The sequence below is a fragment of the Mus caroli genome, unplaced genomic scaffold, assembly GCF_978045245.1.
Source record: "Mus caroli unplaced genomic scaffold, Mus_caroli_1 scaffold_10, whole genome shotgun sequence".
In the NCBI taxonomy this organism is placed as follows: Eukaryota; Metazoa; Chordata; class Mammalia; order Rodentia; family Muridae; genus Mus; species Mus caroli.
Window position 1 is genome coordinate 59,976,294 of NW_028227265.1, and position 23,586 is coordinate 59,999,879.

The following is a 23,586-nucleotide window of genomic DNA, read 5'->3' on the forward strand; positions in this document are numbered from 1 at the left end:
GTTCTAGAATTCAATGAAAATGAAAGCACAACATACCTGAAATTTAAGGGTCAAATAAAAGTGCTGCTAAGAGGAAAGTTCATAGCTCTAATGGCCTCCCTAAAGAAATTAGAAAGCCCTCATTTTAGAAATTTAAAAGTACATCTGAAAGCTCTAGTAAAAGAAGCAAACACACACAAAAGGAGTAGACAGCAGGAAACAATCCAAATCAGGACTGAACTCAATCAATGAGACACAAAGAAAACAACAAAAAGGATCAACAAAATCAAGAGCTGGTTCTTTGAGAAAATCAATAAGATAGACAAACCCTTAGCCAAACTAAAAGGCATAGAGACAGTATCCAAATAAACAAAATCAGAGGTCATAAAGGAGACATAACAATAGACAATCAGAAAATTCAACAAATTAATAGGTTTTATTGAAAAACCTGTATCCACAAAGTTGGAAAATCTTAATGAAATGGACTGTTTTTTCTAGACAGATACCACTTACCAAAGCTAAATCAAGACGAGGTAAACTATTTACAGAGTCCTATAATCCCTGAAGAAGTAGAAGCAGTAACAGTCTCACAACCAGCTCTCTTGCTCTCTTGCCTCTCTCTTGCCCCTTGTGCCCCCTCTCTCTCACTCTCTTCCCCTCTCTCTTCATGTGACCATGGCCAGCCTCTATGTCTCTACTTTCTCCTTCTGTCTGCCTTTCTCTGACTCTGCTACCCTCTTAACTCCCCTCCCCATTACCTACATAAGCTCCATTGTATAAAAAAAAAAAAAGTCTCACAACTGAAAAGCCCAGAGCCAGATGGTTTTAGTGCAGAATGTACCAGAAGTTCAAAGAAGAGCTAATACTCCTCAAACTAGTCCACAAAATAGAAACAGAAGGAACACTGCCCAACTCATTGTATTAGCAACAGTCACCCTGATACCTAAACCAAGAAGCACTGAACAATGAAAGAGAACTTCAGACCAATTCCTTTTATAAACATTGATGCAAAAATACTCAAGGAAAGACTTGCAAAACAAATCCAGCAGCACATTAAAAACATCACCCATCATGATCAAGTAGACTTCATCCAGGGATTCAGGAATGAGCCAACACATTGCTAGGGTTTCTTCTTAAAGATAAAAATGTTTTTAAAACAGAGTAATGGGTACATAATTTTAATGACATACTAAGAAGGCACTACTAGATTGTATACTTTCATAGAATGAGCTTAGTAATAAGTGTATTACATACCTGTAAACACATTATTATTGAAAGATAAATTATGTTTATTTCATGTGTATGTATGTCTTGCCTACATGTATGAGTGTGCACTGTGTGCATGTCTGGGCCTGTGGCAATGCAAGAGGATTTGGATAGCCTATAATTGGCTTTGAAGATGGTTGTGAGCTCCTTTGTAGGTGTTACTGTAAGTTGCAGGGTTTGTAGCTGACAGATATTGAGGATTTCCTTTGTTCTCCAGTAGTAAACAGGTTTCCTTCCAATCTTATGAACTCTGGTTAGTAGGGTGAAGAGTCTAGTTAGACCCAGCTCAACCTATTGCACTGTGATGACAGAAAGGTTACCTTCAGAAATCAGTCCTAAACATCAGATTGTGTAGACCACCCAATAGTCTTGGCACTAGCCTGTGCTGATAGTTGAGGCTTTATGTAGGACCCTTTGGTTAATGACTCAACAGGCTGCAACCCATTCCTGTTACTGGAGGTGTAGCTTGGTGGCACAGGATGGGTAGTTGGAGCCTTGTCTCCTCTGTCAGTTTTAGGCTCCATATGGATTCCTTGCATAAATGCATAGGAGGCTGCTAGAGTAGCTGATTTCCATATAGCTTTTCAAAGGGCCTTTAGTATTTGTGGTTCCTCCCCTTATTTCCTACTTTAGCTAGGCCTGCATGCCAGGGCTGTGGGTGCTTGCATAACCAAAGGAAACTGACCCTCTCTACATTATCAGGTAGGAATCACTGGGCAGCCAACATGGGTGACCTGGATACAATGGAGAGACTCATCAACTCCATTCAATATCATGTTGATGAATATAATAGGAGGGGCAGGTAACAGAGCCTGAAAGAGGTGAGGGCTGTGGAAGGGTGTACCCCATGCCTCTACCTGTCTCTCCCAATTGCCTCTTATTAAACCCTCCTGCTCTAGCTTTTCTTTCTCTCTTTATAACACTATGCACTACTTCCTCTTCCTTGGGAGATAGTCTTCTCCCGCTGGTTTCTTATAAGATGGTAATCCTGTGTGGTTATTTAGATCATAGTTCTCATGTCAGATCCTTAACCACTAACATCCTTATAAGAAGCCACATAACATATTTGTGGTGTTGGGTCTGGGTTTGGCAACACAGGATGATTATTTTTGTCCCATCAGGCCAGTTAGGTCCACATATTGGCAGGGCTGCAGGGTTGCAAAGGATCTGAACCATCACCTATCTGCCCTCAGTATTCCCTTTGAAGGCCATGTAGGGAGATCTAATGCAGAGTCAAAATTGACAGTGCTTTGCACAGGCACCGAGGAGGGTGGGCTCCTGCCACTGCAGTCTGAGGCAGGCATGCATACACATCATAGATAGCACCATTGTGTGCTCAGAGCATGTCATGGTGGTGGTGCTGGCAGAGCTGTGCTGCTGCTACGTGCTGAAGTACAGTTCACTTCACAGTGAACTGGCTGTGCTCTCCTGCGTTTTATATACAATACTTGGCTCTTTTTTCTTTAATTATAGAATTTTGGATTCAGTTATCAGTTAAAGGGAAGGGAAGAGAGGGAAGAAGTTTCGTGGGTGACCCTAGGCTCCAATAATGGAGGAAGACATCAACGATGATGTCCAGACAATGAACATCCCCAGAAGGGGACGCTGGTACACCCGCCTGTGGCATTCATGTCTGGGTCTTAGATGCATGCATCCTCAGAAAAAGAAAAAATTTCCCCTTTACTTGATTGGCTATGATCCTATAGGTCCATTACAACGAGCGGCCAGTGTGGGAGACCTGGATATGACCGAGAAGCTAATCCAATCCAGTCAACATCATGTGGATGAATCTGATAGGAGGAACAGGTAATGGGGCTTGAAATTGGTGAGGGGGGGGGGTGCACAGAGGTGGGTGGGATCTGTCAGGTATACTCAGAGATAAACAGGGAGAAAAATCAACTTTCAGGGCCACATCCTAATGGAGGAGAGATGGCATGCTTAGGTTCATTTTCACTGGGGTCCCCTGCATTGTCTACCTGTTTAATGCTCTTAGGCATATGAGACCTGCATACCCTGGAACACCAGCTCCTAGGCCTTAATCAAACTACATCATTTTATTTTTATGTTACACTAAAACTTTGAAGACACTCATGCACAGCAACACACACACACACACACACACACACACACACACACACACACACACACACACAGAGGTTTTGTCTATGTGCATTTTCGATGCACCATGTGTGACCGAATCAGGTACTTGGTCCCCTGGAATTGGAGCTATACACAGTTGTGAACTGCCATGTGGGTGCTAGCAATCAAAGCTGAGTGCTCTAGAAAACATACCTAGAGCTGTTAACTGCCAAGCCACCTGTCTAGATTTGTCTCAATATATAGACCATTGACACTAATATACAGCACTGAAAAATTTATCATAAGATAAATCGTCAACTGGAATGGAAAAAATCACTATGAAATCTTAGATCAATATGACCCATTTTTGCAAATGGATCAAAGACATTTTGAAATGGAACAATGACACAGTCCCCTGCCACCACCAACCCCGCTTCTCATCATATGTACATGTTATTTGTGCATTGATACACACGTGAAGGGAATGACATTGGCTTCCTCTTCCTTTTCTGTGTCTGACACATGTGGAACTGAGTGTGGGGTGATCAGAGAAATCGCCACTTGACAGTTCTCTTCTGCAACATTGTGAGTTCTGGGGACGGAACTCTGGCCATCAGGGCCCCTGGTGGGTTCCACCCAATGGTCCCTCAGTTTTAGAGACATGTTCACTCACCCAAATCCCATGGTATGTTTGATTTACTCTCTTGGAGCACATTGATTCTCAGACTTGCAGGCAAGTAAGGTTTGGGGATCCCCTTATCCCCACATCTTCTCTCAGGTTTTCAGGTCAAGTGTTTTACCAATTGAGTTTTACCAACCATCCCAGTCCCTCATTCTTATTTCCTATTTTTAGGTCATACTAGGTTATGAAGGGGGATCAATGACACAACTGTAGATTTTCTGTAGTCCACAAGCTTTTTGAACATTTTGTACTTCAAAGAGACTTTAAGTTGGAACTTCATATAAATAATAGATGAATAAATTATAAATTATAGTTTAAGATATTCTTTTGCTTAATGAATGTTTTCTGTAAAAACACTGAGTTGTCCAATTGTAGTTTTTCATTCTGTCAGCCCATTCATTCCCCACACATATCTTAGATACTACTGTGTAGAATACACATTCTGCTATCTCTCTAGATCTTTCAAGTCTTATACCATTACGTTTCTCTGCCCAGTCAAGCTTCCTTACATTCTATAAATTTAAATGTTAAATGAACTGACGCATGCTCATTGGAACCCTAGTTTCATTGTGCTTCTAACATTTTGAATATCAAGCATGGGAGCTAGGATGACATAGGTTATCACCTTGTAGGGATATTGACCCAATTTTGGTGTGAGTCCAGGAGCACATTGACCATTTTATGGCAAAGCATGACGTCCTGCTTTGCTACCATTTAGTGCCTTGATTACCATGGATACTGTATCTATTACCTAAGGAGTAGGTTGTGCTCCTGCTGCTACCAGGTATGGAAACAATACTCGTGGGCATAAAAAAATGAAATGTAGAAATGAAAAAAAAAAAAAAAACCAACCAAACAAACAAAGAATTGATGGCTGAGGTCTTAGAGTTTTGTTTGTTGTTAAGAATTTCCATAGGTACAAGTGATCTGTATCATTGCCATTTACCTGTGGACTGTGCCATATTTTTTTCTATGTAAGGCACAATGGGTTTCATGATAACCCTTTATTTTGTAGAGAAACAAAGTTAAAATATTGGCAATTATAGGTATAAAATAATAGAAATGATGAATGACATTCCAATGTTAGAGAGGCTAAAATGTGAATGAGAAGGAACAGTGAGCCCAGTGTCACTGCCACTATTTAGGATGAGTTAGGAGGATTATCATGCTCAAGACTTGGTTGGTGAAAAGAGTCATTTTTAAAGAACTGTAAACTTCTTTGAATAGAAAAGTTTGATATGTGTACGGTTGATAGAATCCTGTTTTACCTTCACTGAAATGTTGTGTTTGTTATAACAAGGAAGAGAAATCATTATCATGATGAGCAAATGCTGAACTCTCAGGAGCTGTAAATGCTTGTAATGTTCTAGCAGAGTTCTTGCCCATCCCAACTGAAGCCTCACAGCAGCCCCGGGTAAGATAACAGCTCTGCTTAATCTCCATTCTTTGGATCGGGACATGGAGTCATGGAGCTCATAGAAACCCCAAGTAGTCACTACTGAGTACCAATTTTAGAGTAGGATTTGAATTCATGCTGAGATCAACTTACTGGGAACTTTTCTAAGATTCTTTGTACAGGGATGAAGGTCGAGAGAACACCTGCCTTATGCGGGGACAGCCATGCACTATATCCCTAGCCCAGTAAATGAACATTTGCGTTGCCATAAATAAATAAGGGAATTCCAGTTATTTTCTTACATCAGAAGAAAATTGGCTTCATAGTATGTGGTACTTAAAGGAGATGGGGCTTTTATTTCGCATTCTGAAATGTCCCTATTTGTCCTTTCCATTTGCAGGACTTCCCTGCACTATGCATGTGCCCACAACCATCCAGACGTGGTGACCCTATTATTACAAAATAATTCCAGCATTAACATCCGGGATGATGAAGGCTGCACAGCCTTGATTAAGGTAGCTATTGGCCATCTGTTTTGATATGAACTTGACTAGAGGTTGTCCTTGTTTGGTTTCTGTTACTGTGATAAAACACTGACCAAAAACAACTCAGGAAAGGAAATGGTCATTTGGCTTACATTTACACATCACAGTTCATTCTCAAGGGGAACCAGGGCAGGAGCTCCAATCAGGAACTGGGGGGGAAGAACTAAACTGGAGTTCACAGGAGAATGCAGCTTTTCCGTGGCTTATACCAAGGCTTGCTCAGGTGTTTGCTGTTGTTGTTGTTGTTGTTGTTTTGTTTTTTAACAAAACTGAGGCCTTTGTCCCAGGCATGCCCCAACTCCTAAAACCTGGACTTTCCTACTTCGATCTAAAAAAAAAAATAGTTCACATAATTGCCCAGAGGCCAGACTGATAGAGGTATTTCCTCAAGTGAGAAACTTTCTAGATGTGTTAAGCCTGTGTTACACTGGCAAAAAACAAACAAACAAACAAACAAACAAAACCAACCAACAAACAAAAACCTAACCAAACAACTAATCTCTGCACTGCAGCAACCAAACAGCCCAGCCCTGAATCCTTAGCATATCTAGGTGTGTTGGCAGAACCCTTAAATTCTACCACTGGGAAAGAGATGTGGAGGGGAGATTATAAAGTTAGGCAAGCAAGCCTGGGGGTTCTTCAAAGACCTTGTGCCTAAAGAGGGTGATAATATGCAGAACTGAAATTCTATGTTTTATTTAAGGGAAACGATTCAGTGCAATGGTAGAAACATCTCTCTTGACTTCCTTGAATTTAAGATGTATTTCTTTGTACAATTTTACAGGCCATCCAACGAGACAATGTGGATTGTGCTTCTGTATTGCTTACCCACAATGCGAATCCAAATCTGATGGATTTCAGTGGGAACGCAGCTTTACATCATGCTATATGCAGGGGTAACTTAAGGATTGTAAAAATGCTCCTTGAGCACAACGTAGACATCGAAGCAAAAACAGAGGTAAAGATCACTCAACTTCATTCCCAGGGCACCTCTAGCAGTGACACGCACATCTATTTTCTACACGCAGAAGCTCAGCATTCTCACTGAATCTCTTCAGAGGAACCCTTTTATTTTCTCCAAATGTGTTTTTTCATATTTTTTGGTAGTTCATTCAAAAAAACACAGCATAGTGTATTTTGTCTCAGAATTGGCCTTGATTTTAAAATTCAAAAATAAAGGATTTAGGACCATCCAAACATCACATATACACAGACAATAAAAATAAATTCATTTCAAGTTAAGTAATTGTAGAAGAAATAGAAATGTGTTGCTGCAAAGAAGGTACTGATACGTGTTTGGCTCAGGATGAGGGTAGCCTGAAAAATGAGAGAGGTAACAGGAAATTAAGAAATTTGATCATTGGAGAAAATATGACAAAAATCTTATTTAAGTTTTAAAAAGTTTTGGTGTCCAGCTTGTGAGATAATTCTTAGTTTAGAAAAGAAATATATTTGAAACACAGGTTGAGAAACTCTGCCTCAGACCCCTCTTGAGCACACTCCTTCAACAGGGGCATAGCAAAGTGTACTCTGTATTTCAGGGCAGTGGCAATGGAGGCCCCACTCCAAGGAGCTAAGAAGATTGGAATCCTTGAGTGTTTGGGGAGAGTTCTGGAAGGGAGTGGTGTTATAGGCAGTGATGGACAGGGAAAAGGTGTGTCAAAGAGAAAAAGACAGCTGTGTGTGGGAAAGTGCAGCAGGTGTTGTAGGATGAATGATCCCTTGTGACTCTTTTCAGTGTGTATTTATCTTCACAAAATCTGTGATGAACAGATTGTTGAGAGACAAGTAGTTTTGTAAAATGTAATGTTTTTTTCCTTTATAGTATGGCTTGACACCGTTGCAACTAGCAAATTTTGAACAGAAACCTGAAATGGTAGAATTTTTAGCAGCAAAGTGTGCAAAAAGGTACAGTTTCTTCCTTTCTTCAATCCTAGTGCTGCTCTTGAGGGTGACAATTGCTTAAGCCAGGAGTATTAAAATGATAGAGAGATTGCAAGAAACTCAGTGGCACATAGTTAGGAAGCTGAGCACACATGAAGGGGGACCTGGAAAAGAGACAGTTTCACCACAACAAAGAACAGCATGCACCAGGGATCACTGCCTAGTTCAGTAGTTCACCTCATGAGCCATCCACCAAGCCAAAGGATGACCAAGATCAGTTGCTGCTCCACTGCCATTGTATTTTTGCTTTTGAAAGTGCTTGCCACTGAATGAAGAGCCATAGGTGTCATTGGCAAGTGTTCTAGCATGGATAAACACCCACAGTCCCTAAGCCTGAAAACTTATAACCTGTGACCCCAAAGATGACAGCATAAGCCATTTCTTTAGAATTATACCATACATAATCACAGGTACAAAACAGTGTTTCCAAATGATGTTTGAGTTTTGAAATGTCCAAGTCAGCAGAAAACTACCTTTCACTGGGAGATGTTCTTAAACTGTCATAGCACAGGTACCCAGCAACTGTGGTGATTCCACAGTTCAAGACATTTCTCTTCCACATTTCAGATGGAGCTTTCAAAGTGGATATATAAGTAGTTCATTTCTTTCCGCTGAGTCTAGTACTTTATTTAGCATTATAAATCTTGTACTGAATTCTGTGAATATGTATCTCTTACAATGCAACATGCTTTTTCCATATGGAATACATCTGTTTATGCTGAAATTTTCTGTTTAGTAGACATGTATACCTGTTGCTTATGTTGAGCCATTATTTCCAAATAACAGTTCTTTCTGTGATTTAAGACACATTTCAAAACTTTAATGATTTACGTAAAAATTTAATTTTATTTTTTTCTTATTCATGTTTACATCTAGCTCACTGACCCCCTCCTGGTCACCCAGTCCCACAGTCTCTCCCTGCCCCTCCTCCACTTCACCTCTGAGCAGTTTAGGACTCACTGTATGTCCAAAACCTGGCACTTCGTCTCTCTCTGAGGACAGAAAAAGCAGCTCAGCTAGAAGAATATTTCTGAGGTAGGATGAACAGCTTTTTTTGATACCCGCATCCCAGTTGATTGGGACCCATATGAAGACATAGCTTCCCCTTCTCTACATAAGTGCTCGGAGATGTCCGGCCAACCCATGTTTGTTCTTTGGGTCATTGTTCCATCTCTGAGTGCCCTGAGGGTTCAGGTTATTTGATTCTGGTGGTTGGTCGTCCTCTGGAGTTCCTATCTCCTTCAGGCCTGGAATCCTTCCTCTTAGACTTCTATAAGTGTCTACAGCCAAACCACCCTCAGCATGCCCAATCTTGTCTTTAATTCTTTTTAATGTGTGTGTGTATGTGTGTGTGTGTGTGTGTGTGTGTGTGGGCGCGTACATGCACTTTTGTTTCTGTTTTAATTAAGAGCTAACTATTCCTCATATTTTCTCTTGAGAAAAGGTGGGAGGAGAGCAGTGAGCAATCATAGTCAATTGCTGAAAAGTGAATTCAACATTTTCTCTAGTCCTGTTGGCCCATGCATTGCATCCCAGAACTTGGGAAGTAGGACATAAACAGATTTCTGTGAGTTAAGGCCAAGATGCTCCATAGAGCAGTTTTCAGACCAGCATGAATATATAGTGAGACCTGATTCAAAAAAATATTGTTTGTAAACATCTAAAGCAAGATACAGAAGGGACAAAAATATAAAGTACTTAAAACACTTACTAAATGTTTTTCTTATGAATAGCACAATAATGCTAACTTTAAAATCTATGTCACAGCACGAGATCATCAGCCAAGAGAACTAAAGTGAAACATGTGAGGTTCAAGAAAGGTAAGGTTTCTATAGTGAATATAAATATGGTATATAGTAACCAGTCCTATTACTCTAAATAAGAGTAGAGATTTAGCTCCTTTTCCACTGAGTCCAGACAAGGCAGCTCAACGAGCAGAAAGGAATCCAAATGCAGACAACAGTGTGAAGCAGTCCTCCCTTCAGTTTATAGAGAACCCACATGAAGACCAAGCTGCACATCTGCTACATATGGGGAGGGGGGTCTATGTGCAGCCCATGCAGGCTCTTTGATCGGTGGTTCAATCTCTGTAAGCCCTCACGGGCCCAGGTTAGTTGATTCTGTAGGTTTTCTTGTGGTGTCCCTGACCCCTCAATCACACTGTTCTCCTTTGAGTTCAACGTCCTTCCCCAACTCCTCCACAAGACTCTCCAAACTCCCCTTGATATTTGTCTGTGGTTATGTACATTTGTTTCCATCCTCTGCTGGATGAAGCCTCTCAGCTGAGTTATCCTAGGCTCCTGTCTACAAGCATAGCAGAACATGATTAATGGTGTCAAAGACTGGCTCTCTCCCACAGTGTGGGTCTCAAGTTGGGCCAGTTATTGGGTGGTGATTCCCTTAATCTCTGTTCCATTTTAATCCCTGAATATCTTGTAGATAGGATAAATTTTGGTTTGATGTTTTTGTGAGGGCATTGGCATTCCCCTCCTTCCACTGGAAGTCCATCCTGGTTACAGGAGATGACTGCTTAGGGCTCCATATCACCTGCTGCAGGTTGACTCACCCCTATAGATTCCTAAGAGCGCCCACTGTCCCTGGTCTTTGTTTCATCACAGAGGTGCCTCCCCTCAGGTATCTCTTCTCCCTGATACCACCCTACTCTTGCTCCCCACCTTAGTTCCCCTCTCCATCTCCCACAAATTTCCCTCCCTAAATCAAATCCTGATGTCTATTTTATTTTCCCTTCTGAGTGAGAATCAAGCATTTTCCTTTGGGTCCTCATTTTTTAGCTTCTTTAAGTCTGTGGATCTTAGCATGATTATTCTGTACTATATGTCTGAAAAAGTACTCACTTCTAAGTGAGTACATACCATGCCTGTGTTTGAAATATCAAATCTCACCCCTTTGCCTGCAAATTTCATGGATTCCTCGTTTTATACAGTGGAATGATATTTCACTGTGTAGGTGAAATATCATTCACACCACATTTTCTTCATCTATTTTTCAGTTAAAGTCCATCTCGGTTGTTTTCTGTTTCTGGCTATGACAAATGAAGGTTTTATTAACAGAGTTGAGCAACAGTCCTTGAGATGGTATGGTGGAACATCTTTTGGGTATATGCCCACGAGTGGTAAAGCTGTGTCTTGAGGTAGAACTATTCCCAATTTTCAGAAAACAAAAACAACAACAAAACCTGCCAAATTACTTTTCAAAAGGGGTTGTAAACATGTGCCCTCCCATCAGCAATGGAAGAGTGTTCCCCTTGCCCAATATTCTTGCCAGCTTGTGCTGTTACTCGAGGTTTTGATTTTAGCCATTCTGACTGGTGTAAGATGGATTCTTCGAGTCCTTCTGATTTTCATTTCACTGAGGACTGAAGACTTTGAACATTTAGTTGTTTCTCAACCTTCTGAGATTCCTCTGTTGAGAATTCTCTGTTTAGCTCTTTACCCCATTTTTAAATTGGTTTATGAGTTCCTAACTTCTTGTGTTCTTTATATATTTTGGACTTTAGTTCTCTGTCAAGTGTATGGTTGGTGGGTATCTTTTCCCAATATGTAGGCTTCCATTTTTTCCTATTGACAATGTCCTTTGTCTTGCAGAAGTTTTTCAGTTTCATGAGTAGTCCCTATGTTTCAATTATTGATCTTAGAGACTGAGACATTGGTGTTCTGTTCAGGAAATTGTCTACTGTAACAATGTATCAAGGATATTTCCCACCTACTCTCCTAGTAAATTTAGTGTATCTGGTTTAGTGGTCTAGAGGTCTTTGGTGCATCTGAACCCAAGTTTTGTGCTGGGTGAGAAATATGCATCTATTTGCATTCATCCTCATGTAGATGTCCAGTTAGACCTGCAACATTTGTTAAAGATTTTTTTTCTTTCTTCCATTGTATGACTTTTATGTCAAAATCAAGTGTTGGTGGGTGTGTGAACTTATTTCTGGGTCTTCGATTTGATTCCACTGATCAACTTGTTCGTTTCCATAGTTATACCATGCAGTTTTATTCTGATTGCTCTGTGGTACGTCTTGAGATCAGGGATGATGATACATCCAGGAATTATTTCATTATATATAGTTATCTTGCATTTTTTGTTTTTGATAGGAAGCTAAGAATTACTCTTTCATATTCTGTAAGTAATTGTGTTGGAATTTTGATGGGAAATGTATTGAATCTGAAGATGGTTTTGGTAAAATGGCCATTTTCACCATGTTAATCTGTCTATCCATGAGCACAGGAGATCTTTCCATCTTCAGATGTTTTCTTCAACTTCTTTTTCAGGGAATTGAAGTTTTTGGTAGACATGTCTTTTAGTAGGTTGGTTAGAGTTATACTGAGATATTTTAGATTATCTATGGCTATTGTGAAGAGTTTTGTTTCTTGTCCCTTTTATCTTTTGTATAAAGGAGGGCTACTGATTTCTTTGGGTCAATTTTTTTATACAGCCATTTGCTGTAGGGGTTTATCACCTTTTGTGTAGGCATTCTTTGGTATATTGTTTGAGGTCTCTTATGTATGTGGGCAGCCTTGTTTAGTCTCTTAAGTTTCCATTTAAGTTGTTGGCTATTGGCTTGTCATATATTACCTTTATTTTGGTTGTATGTGCGAATTTTATCACTGAAATCTCCAAAACTTTCAACATGAAGGGGTGTTTGAATTTATCAAAGGTTTTTTTCAGCATGCAATGTGACAAACATGTGAATTTTGTCCCAAACCCCCACCCCTGCCACCTGCAGATATCCACTCATTCTCATGGCCATCAGGTCATCTCCCCCGTGTCTCCCTACATCTGATACTGAAACACCCCATTTCCCTGATCATCCCCACTCCCACCTAGTTCTCTCCTTCCATTTCGCTCCTATGACTATTTTATTCTCTGTTCTAAGTCAAGTTCAAACAACCTTGTTTGGTCCTTACCTCTTGTTTATCTCCTTTTGGTCTGTGGAGTATGGTATGGTTATCCTCTACTTTATTACTAATATCCATCTATAAATGAGTACAAACCATCCATGTTTTCGGTGTCTGGGTTACTTCATTCAGGATGATATTCTCAAGTTCTATCCACCTGCCTTCAAAATTCATTATGTCCTTACTATTAATAGGTGAATAGAATTTCATTGTATACACATACCACATTCTCTTTTGCCATTTTTAAAGAATAATTATTATTTTTAAAATTCTATGTGCACATGTGACCCTTGAAGCCAGAGGAAGGCATTCTGCTAGAGTTGGAGTTGGAGTTTTAGAGACAGTACTGAGAACTGAACTGCAGTCCTCTGGAAGAGCACTGGGCGTGCTTAACTGCTGAACTGTGTCTCAGGACTATAATTCTTATTTTTTTAATTTAATCTAATTGTTTTCACTTATTCACTTTATTTTTTGAATGTACTTATTTATTTTCTTTATTTGCATTTCAAATTTTATCCCCTTTCCTCATTTCCCCTCCACCACCCCTACCACCACCACCACCACCCCAATTCCATCCCTCCTGCCCCTGCCCACTAACCCATGGACTCCTGCTTCCGTGTTCTAGCATTCCCCTACACTGGGTCCCATCACAAAACCAAAGGCCTCTCCTCTCCTTGATGTCCCACAAGTCCAACCTCTGCTATATATGCGGCTGGAGCCATGAGTCCCACCACGTGTACTCTTTGGTTGGTGGTTTAGTCCCTGGGAGCTCTGGAGTTACTGGTTGGTTCATATTATTGTTCCTCCTATGGAGCTGCAAACCCCTTCAGCTCCTTGTGTCCTTTCTCTAGCTCCTCCATTGGAGACCCTGTGCTCAGTCCAATGGTTGGTTGTGTGCATTCACCTCTGTATTTGTCAGGCACTGGCATAGCCTCTCAAGAGACGGCTCTATTAGGCTCCTGTCAGCAAGCACTTGTTGGCATCCACAATAGTGTCTGGGTTTGGTAACTGCATATGGGATGGATCCCCGGGGGGGGGGGCAGTCACTGGATGGCTTTTCCTTCAGTTTTTGCTCCAAACATTGTCTCTGTATCTCCTCCCATGGGTATTTTGACCCCCTTTCTAAGAAGAACCGAAGTAGTCTTCATTCTGTGGTCTTCATTCTTCTTGAGCTTCATGTATTCTGTGAATTGTAGTTTGGGTATTCTGAACTTCTGTGGTAATATCCACTTATCAGTGAGTAAATAGCATGTGTGTTCTTTTGTGATTGGGTTACCTCACTGAGGATAATATTTACTAGTTCCATTAATTTGCCTAAGAACTTCATGAATTCACCGTTTTTAATAGCTGAGTAGTACTCCATTGTGTAAATGTACCACATTTTCTATATCCATTTCTCTTTTGAAGGACATCTGGGTTCTTTCCAGCTTCTGACTATTATAAATAAGGCTTCTATGGGCGTAATGGAGCATGTGTCCTTATTACCTGTTGGAGCATCTTCTGGGTATATACACAGGAGTGATATTGCTGAGTCCTCTGATTAGTACTATGTCCAATTTTCTGAGGAATCACCAAACTGATTTCCAAGTGGGTGTACCAGCTTGCAATCCCACCAGCAATGGTGGAATGTTTCTCTTTCTTCACATCCTCAGCAACATCTGCTCTCACCTGAGTTTCTGATCTTAGCCATTCTGAATGGTTCTCACGAGTCTAACATCTTGAGTTCTTAGTATACATTGGATACTAGCCCTCTATCAGATGTAGAATTAGTAAAGATCTTTTCCCAATTTGTTGAGTGCTGTTTTGTCCTATTGACAGTGTCTTTTGCCTTACAGAAGCTTAGCAATTTTATGAGGTCCCATTTGACAAGTCTCGATCTTACAGCACAAGCCATTGCTGTTCTATTCAGGAATTTTTTTCCCCCTGTGCCCATATCTTCGAAGCTTTTCCGCACTTTCTCCTCTATAAGTTTCAGTGGCTCTGGTTTTATGTGGAGTTCCTTGATCCACTTAGATTTGAGGAGATAAGGAGATAAGAATGGATCAATTTGCATTCTTCTACATGATAACAGCCAGTTGTGCCAGCACCATTTGTTGAAAATGCTGTCTTTTCACCATTGCATACACTAGCAAGATTTTGCTGAAAGGACCCAAATATAGCTGTCTCTTGTGAGACGATGCCGGGGCCTAGCAAACACAGGAGTGGATGTTCACAGTCAGCTATTGGATGCATCACAGGGCTCCCAATGGAGAAGCTAGAGAAAGTACCCAAGGAGCTAAAGGGATCTGCAACCCTATTGTTGGAAAAACAGGATGTACTAAAGAGAACCCCGGAGCTCTTGTCTCTAGCTGCATATGTATCGAAAGATGGCCTAGTCGGCCATCACTGGAAAGAGAGGCCCATTGGACTTGCAAACTTTATATGCCCCAATATAGGGGAATGCCAGGGCCAAAAGAATGGGAATGGGTGGGTAGGGAAGTGGGGGGCGCTATGGGGGACTTTTGGGATAGCATTGGAAATGTAACTGAGAAAAATATGTAATAAAAATATTAAAAATCAAAAAAAAAAAAAAAAGAAAATGCTGTCTTTTTTCCACTGGATGGTTTTAGCTCCCTTGTCAAAGATCAAGTGACCATAGTTGTGTGGATTCATTTCTGGGGCTTCAATTCTATTCCATTGGTCTTCCTGTCTTTTGCTATACCAGTACCATGCAGTTTTTATCACAATTGCTCTGTAGTACAGCTTTAGGTCAGGCGTGGTGATTCCAACAGCGATTCTTTTGTCATTGAGAAGAGTTTTTGCTATCCTAGGTTTTTTGTTATTCCAGATGAATTTGCAAATTGCCCTTTCTAACTCAGCCAAGAATTCATTTGGAATTTTGATGGGGATTGCATTGAATCTGTAAATTGCTTTTGGCAGGATAGCCATTTTGACAATATTAATCCTGCCAATGAGCATGGGAGATTTCTCCATCTTCTGGAATTTTTCATCCTTTGAAGGACTGGATTTATGGAAACATATTCTGTAAATGTGGTTTTGTCATGGAATACCTTGGTTTCTCTGTCTATGGAAATTGAGATTTTTACTGGGTGTTGTACCCTGGGCTGGCATTTGTGTTCTCTTGGGGTCTATATGACATAAGCCCAGGATCTTGTGGCTTTCATATTCTTTGGCGAGAAGTCTGCTGTAATTCTGATAGGTATGCCCTTATATATTACTTGACCATTTTCCCTTACTGCTTCTAATATTCTTTCTTTGTTTTATGCATTTGGTGTTTTGATTATTTTGTGCCAGGAGGAATTTCTTTTCTGGTCCAATCTAGTTGGTGTTCTGTAGGCTTCTTATATGTCCATGTTCATCTCTTTCTTTTGGTTAGGGAAGTTTTCTCCTATAGTTTTGTTGAAGATATTTACTGGCCCTTTAAATTGGGAATCTTCACTCTCTTCTATACCTATTATCTTTAGGTGTGGTCTTATCATTTTTTTTCCTGGGTTTCCTGGGTGATTTGGCTTAGGAGGTTTTTTTTTTCTTTTTTTTTTTGCATTATGCATTGTCTTTGACTGTTGTGTTAATGTTTTCTATGGTATCTTCTGCACCTGAGATTCTCTCTTCTATCTTGTGCATTTTGTTGGTGATGCTTCCATCTATAACTCCTGACCTTTTTCCTAGGTTCTCTATCTCCAGAGCTGTCTCCGATTGTGATTTCTTTTTTGTTTCTACTTCTATTTTTGGATCCTGGGTGGTTTTGTTCAATTCCTTTGCCTGTTTGGTTGTTTCCATGTAATTATTTAAGGGAATTTTGTATTTTCTCTTTAAGTTCTTTTACCTGTTTTCCTGTGTTCTCTTGTATTTCTTTAAGGGACTTATTTATTTCCTCGTGAATGTCCTCTATCAGCATCATGAGATGTGATTTTCAATCCAAATATTGCTTTTCTAGTGTTTTGGGGTATCCAGGACTTGCTCTAGTGTGAGAACTGGATCTTGATGATGCCATTTAGCCTTGTTTCTGTTGGTTAGGTTCTTGGTCTTGCCTTTGCCATCTGGTTTACTAGGGTGTTAGTTGGTCTTGCTGTCTCTGGGTTGAGCTTGTTCCTCCTGTGGGCCTGTAAGCCTGTCAGCACTTCTGGGAGACCAGCTCACCCTGGCAGGGCCCATGCACAGAGGGCTGTGGAACAGCCCCAGCTCCTGGGTGCAGATGGAAGGCAGGAAGGACCCTGTCTCCTGTGCATTGCTAGCTGTGTTCTCCCCCCCACCCCGTCCCCATTAGCACCTTTAAAGTAGGATTTAAGTTGTAAATGTGAGGGCCCTTTAATTTGGGGATTCAGAATTGAGAAGTCATCTTGGTGTGTTTTTCTTTGATGAGTATGAAATATCCTTCCCTGTCTCTTTTGATTCATTTTGGTTGAAAGTCTGTTTTATTTAGATATTACAACTGCTCCTTAGCTTTCATCCTGAGTACCTTTTCTTGGGAAAACTTTTTACAGTCCTTCATTCTTAGGTAATGTCTATGTATGTTTGCCAAGGTATGTTTCTTGCATGCAGCAGAATGACAGATGCTGATTCCACATCCAGTCTGTCAGCTTAAATCTTTTTATTGGGGGAGATGAGTTTACTGGTGTTGAGAGATATCAATAACCAATGATTGTTAATTCCTGTCATTTGATGTTTGTGGAGGGAAGATGATTATGTGTGGAGAACACCAATCAATTTGGTGTTTTGTAAGCTTTTTCTACGTTGATAGGCATTCTTTCTTTAGTTTGGGTGAATTTTCTCCTATGATTTTGTTGCAAATATTCCCTTGTCCTTGGAGCTGTTACTCTCTTCACTGTTGTTCATTCCCATTATTCATAGAAGGATTTTTCAGAGTGTCACAGATTACCTGAATACTTTGAGTCAGAAATTGTTTTAGGTTTAACATTTTCTTTTGTTATATCATCTATGCCTGAGATCATCTCTTCCATTATTTTTGTTCTGTTGGCTGTGCTTCTGTCCCTGTTGTCCTTCTTAGGTTTTCCATCCCCAAGGTTCCCTGAGTTTGTATTTTCTTTACTGTTTCTTTTACCATTTGCAGGTATTGAATTGTTTTATTCATTTTCTTGACCTGTTTGATTCTATTTCCCTGTATATTTAAGGGATTTATTAATTTCCCCCTTTAAAGTCCTCTATCATCTTCATAAGACTGGATTTAAAGACATTTTATTGTGCTTTGCTTGTGTTAGGATATCCAGAGCTTGCTATACTAGAATACCTGGGCTCTAGATGTGTCATATTGATTTAGTTCTCCTTGATTGTGTTCTTATGCTGGCCTTTAGCCAACTGGTTATCCCTGGGAGTTTCTGGCTCAGGAGTCCTGAGGTGGGCTGCCTTTGCCTGGACAGTGTATGTCTCCAGGAAACTGGGCAGAGCATTGGATGTTCCTGGAGCAGCAAGCCTGTTTAATTTGGGTTTAATTGTAGCCAAAGAATGGCACTCAGGGGAGAACAGCTTGCAGCTCAGCTCTGGGTTTTACTCTTTTTAGGGGTGGGGTTGAGACACGGTCTCCTAAATATAGCTCTGTTTGTCCAGGGAGTCACAGTTTCTCCATCTGCTTTTGCCTCCTAAGTGTTGAGATTCAAATTGTGTGCCACCAGACTCAATTTCTAAATCTTTCCAGAACCATTAGCCTAGAGTTAAAAGGAATCACAAGAAGTTATTTTTGAAGCAGTTGTTTATTTTGGTCAGGATTGTGCTCTCTATCAGTCTGAGAGAGTTCATTTAGGATCATCACAAATGTGTGTGTGTATTTATTTTTCGGCATTAATGTTTGATAAATTATTGTCATCTTCAATTTGAAATATACAGGGAATGAATAGTTTTATGCAAAGTAATTAGCTAAAAGTGAATATTTACTCTTGAATAGTCTCTAGATTAGTCTCATAGAAATTGATACTAACAATGAGTCTGATCGTTTTCATATGTAATATTTTTCTATAGTTGTAATAAAACATATTTTGTTTTTCTTTTCAGAAGTCTTATATTTTAAAGAGGAAAGGCCTTTGTCCTGGTAAGGTTTAACAATTTATTAATGGTAGGTCAATTCAAAGATAAGAAGCAAATTCTTGTTGGGAGTACTTTTAGTCCTGTGTCGTACAAGTTCCACAATATTATGAATATATCTTTTAGCTTGGAAACTTGCTCAGTGTAGTTCATAGGAACATGAACACTATATTCACCCACCATTTGCAAGAATCAACTCTGCAGTTTGGAAAAAGAGCCTGCTGGGATTAGCTATGCACATGGATTTTCATCTAAGATTCATTGGCTTTTCAAAGCCTTACTGACTTCAATTTGTGAACTAAGACCCACACTAGTAGCTATCATTTCAGGCATTTCTCTTGTCTGAGAGTTTACATAATTCGGGATGCTTCTCAGTTGTCAGTCATCACTACAGGATGCCAACAAATTTCTTTCCTCTTCTGACAGAGCATTACATGTACAGGACATTTTTGTCAGGGGTAGCATCTTTCAGAGCTGTTGGAAGACACCCATGTCTTCCAGAATGCTCTATCCATCCATCAATGATCTGTTCACATGATCTGTTTTCCACAGTAACGAATCCTTTGACTCTCAGTAGATTATCTGAATGACAGTGTAACTAATAGTTATCTTTCTACAAAGGGGGCTTTTATCTGCCGCATCAATTGGACATGACCATAGAGGTAAAGGCCCATTCACTCCAGTCCAGGATGCTAGGTTAGACACTAGCTTGATAGAAAACTAAAAGTTGTATTTCAAGCTAATTCTGTGCTCATTAGGATTCATTACTTCCAGAAGACAGGACAACTATATTGTCCTCTTTATTTGTGCTATGTATCAAAAAACATTTTCTAAACATTATTAAATAGCTTACTGAATCCAAAGGTAATGTTGAAAGTGAAGATTCAAAATTTTTCAGTACTTAAAGCTCTTCGGAGACTCCTTAAAAAATATACATGTTGACTTCTATTGGAATTCCAAACAGTTCCACAGTAAAACTGCAAGTGTCAACTAAATTTTATTGTTCCTTGCTCTTGTTACTATCTTATTATGTTTCTAGAAATGCTTGTTTGGCATAGAAACAAGCAGACTGTGATATCAGGATAGAGTCATGCATGAGATAAGAAGGGGCAGCTTGAACATTATGAAAGCTGTGGTGGGTTGTTTAGAGTTCCTGAAATTTATTTGACGGTCCACAAAACATCCTCTTGTGTGGTAACATCATAGTCAATGAAATATGGGCAAAGTATCATGAGAGAAGTACTTTGCTGTTCCAGGGGCAAAGACTGACATTGAGTCAATGGATTAAAAAAAAAAAACTGTCTGTCAGCTGTCATAACAAAGGCTGAAGAGGTAGTAGTGAGTGTGTGTGTGTGCATGCATGCTTGTCTGTATCTGTGTGTGGTTTGTTGGGCTATATTTTGTGGGCTAAATTCTTCCTTTCTTTCACATGAGGAGAAGTTGTAAGGAAAGTGTCCCCAAACGTAATGAACTGGTTGAAGAACAAGTTAATAGTTTTTATTGATTTGTAATGTAGCATAAATTGTGAAATCAAACAACAAAGAATTCAAAGTCTTTGATTACTGCTTTATATGAAATTAAAATAACACTCTTAAAATATGCCACAGTGGAGCAAGACCACCAGGACAGCTTAAATCCATCTTGAAACACCCTGTCCAGAATAATACAGGTAAGTTTAAGAGTAAGTACTCTATTGATTCTATCCCAATCATAAAAAGAGTTTTGTTCCTGCTAGAATAGAAACTAAGGAAATCAAATATGCCAATAGTAGTTATATCCTTTCTTAATTTGCTGCCAAACATTTTTAGGATTTAGGATTATTTAAGGAATTGTTTCTAAGAAATTTCAAATTGTATCACCTGAAATATGTTTGTTTATTTAAAATGAACTACTTTAGTATGTAGTGTCTTTTTATAAGTAAAAAGATTTTTCACCTATTCCACAATGTAGATCCTCTCTAGTTACATAACAACAGCAAGTTGACTTTGGTATGAAATGGATTTTTACTTAACTTTTATAATTGATATATATTACTGACTACATATTGTTGTATGTGTATCAGTGTCCATAAAATGCTGTCATGTTAAGCAAAAAAAAAAAAAATAGAGTATTCAATTACTTTCACTGTGTTTTGAGGACTTAATGTCAGTAGGGCACTCTGGATTTTTTCTCCATCATAGAATTTCTGTATTTCCACTTATTTGAGAATTCATACATTATCTTCTGGTTATTTTTATTTGTCTTCCATTTAATGTGAATATCCTGATATAATAAAAAACTGGCTCAATTCTGAACTTTTAAATGACTGGATGGTGTGTGAGTTTTGTAGGTAGTGCTGTGGAATGAAAACTGCCATTCTCAGTATTCTATGCAACAGCCTCCATATGGGCTACTCTGACAGCACCTTTTCCCTGTAGTTCTATTAGTTACCAAATTTATAGTGATATTTGGTTTACATGCTACAAGACATAATTTGCAAAAAAAAAAAAAAAATTGCCACAGTAGAAGGAAGGTTGAGAAAATCCTATCATCCTGTAGTGCATGGCATGGAGGGCCCATTGGTTCAGTTTGAATATGGTTCTTACAGTGGGGGAAATTCCATGCAGTTTATGCTTTCAGCAACTGTCACCACAGCATCTCTCACACCTACTTTACCTTTGGAAAACACCAGCCAGAGAATAGTGTAGAGGAATCTAAATGGCTGTCTTCACATAAGCATGGGATCACATGCTATTAGTGTAATGTGGGTGAATTTTTTAAGTTATTTCAGCATTGGAGTTTTCTTGTGGTGATGAGGATTGACAGGGGCCCCATACATGTGTAGCATAAGGCCCACCAGAGATCCACTTTCTCAGCCCATTTCTTGGTGGGTCAAAGCTGTGCTCTGGCCATGGGCAATGCCCATCAGGGTACAGTGGAGTTTTACATATTGCAAAGGAAGTAAACAAGAATTGTTCATTTGCTAGATTGTTTGCTGAGCAGACTTTTTCCATACAGTGAAACCAGAGTCACTCAATGGTATATATGCAGAAATAAATAAAATAATGTTTCATATGAGGCATTACTCCCTTGGAATTGCTGTTTTCTTATATCTTCCATGCTTTCCTCCCTGGAGTAATACTTCAGTTTGCATAGCTACTAAGGGGGTCTTTCAGGCAGCTCTTGCCATGGGAGGCAATGGAAGTTGATGCTGAGCTTCTTTGCATTGCACATGAGCTAGGGACCAGTGTTAGCACTGAGGGCCTTTAGCATCTTCCTCAGAAGATCTAGAGTAGAGTAACACACTGATCTCTCTAAAGCTTTGTCACACTTGCAGCTGGAAATCCTTTGCAAAGGGCTTTGGGTCTCCTTATTTGGCTATGTTGCATAATCATAGACTGAGCTTCCCTGTGCTAGGAATGGATATTCCCCCTTAGTGAAGGAAGTTCAAGTCAATACTTGGAGAAGTCCCTTCACTTCTGTCCAAGATGAGTACGCTCACTTAGAGTTGGGCCAGCATCCCTAGGGCAGAGACAGAAAGCAGCAATGGCAACACAATTCACTGTGGGATAACACTTCAGGCTAAGATGACACTTTTTGTGTCTGATAGGGCTCAGGATTGTAGGTATTTTGCACAATTTATTATAAATAGTAACTTTTAATAAATTTTTCTCTTCACATATTAAAAACACAAGAATGTGGCAAGGAAGAGTTCTAATATATTTATTCTGACAAATCAATATTCATCTTAAAGGCTTTTCATAAATGGTGTCAAAGCATATAGGGTCACAAAAATATTAGCCTCGGCACTGGCTACAATTGTTTAATGACAAATTTTGTTTCCCTCTTTTGTAGTTAGTGAGAAAATCACCAGAAGAACGTCACTGCGGTAAGAATGTGGTGTGCATTTTATAACATATTAATCTGTAGAAAATATAACATTCAGAACCTGACACTGTCTTTGCCTCTATGTGATACTATTTCAGCTCTTTACTTTTCTATAATCACAAGCTGAATAATTATTTATAGAGCAAAACATGTTGAAATTACTGATGATATCTCTCCTGCAGCATGAAATGCTGAAAAGGATCCATAGCTAGGTCGAAGATCCAATGGATAAAGTGCTTGCTATGCATGTGTGAGAATGAGAGTTTGGATGCCCAGAATCCACATGAGGTCTGATGGTCTCATGTGCTGCTGTATGCTGGGACCCTATGGTGAGACTGGAGGTGGTGACAGAGAACCCCCTAAAGTTTACTGGATATTTAGCCTGGGGTTTTCATCCATGAACAAGAGATCCAGCCACAATCTAAGGTTGAAAGAAGGTTGCATATTTGCATTCTAACGGCTCCCTGACAATTCTACCATTTTTGTTTCTAGGTGTTCAAAAGTGGAAGATGTCAGGTATACTTCCCGTATCAAGGTAAAATGCTTCTCTGTGAAATCGACTTTCTTATGAATTGTCTTAATTCAACAGTACTCTAACTATCCCAGTTTTATATGGAAATGTGATTCAGAGAAAACCATATTGTAGATGTGGAACTTTCTATCAATTGCAAGTGAGCAGTAAGTCCTTATGGGTTGTAGTGGCCCAATATGAGAATGGACTCAAAGGACATAGGGAATGGAAGACTGCGTGCAGTTCTCATATAATAGAAATTGTTTGATGTTTGACAAAGTAATGTTTGCAGAAATGAATACACATTAGACTGATTTTAAAAAGTGACTGTGATAATAGACCAGAATACCATTTAGTAAGTCCAGATA

General features: G+C 39.6%; 1 protein-coding gene across 1 annotated transcript; it reads left to right on the forward strand.

Moving 5' to 3' along the window:
• Positions 1 to 2,754: 2,754 nt before the first annotated feature.
• On the forward strand, positions 2,755 to 23,278 carry LOC147002397 (uncharacterized). Its single transcript, XM_085843919.1, has 10 exons — positions 2,755 to 3,051; positions 5,803 to 5,917; positions 6,732 to 6,905; positions 7,773 to 7,855; positions 8,768 to 8,926; positions 9,659 to 9,711; positions 18,811 to 18,847; positions 20,448 to 20,509; positions 22,675 to 22,708; positions 23,200 to 23,278. The coding sequence occupies exons 1-10, from the start codon at positions 2,795 to 2,797 to the stop codon at positions 23,276 to 23,278; spliced, it is 1,053 nt and encodes a 350-aa protein (XP_085700045.1). The 5' UTR covers positions 2,755 to 2,794.
• The last annotated feature ends 308 nt before the right edge of the window (positions 23,279 to 23,586 follow it).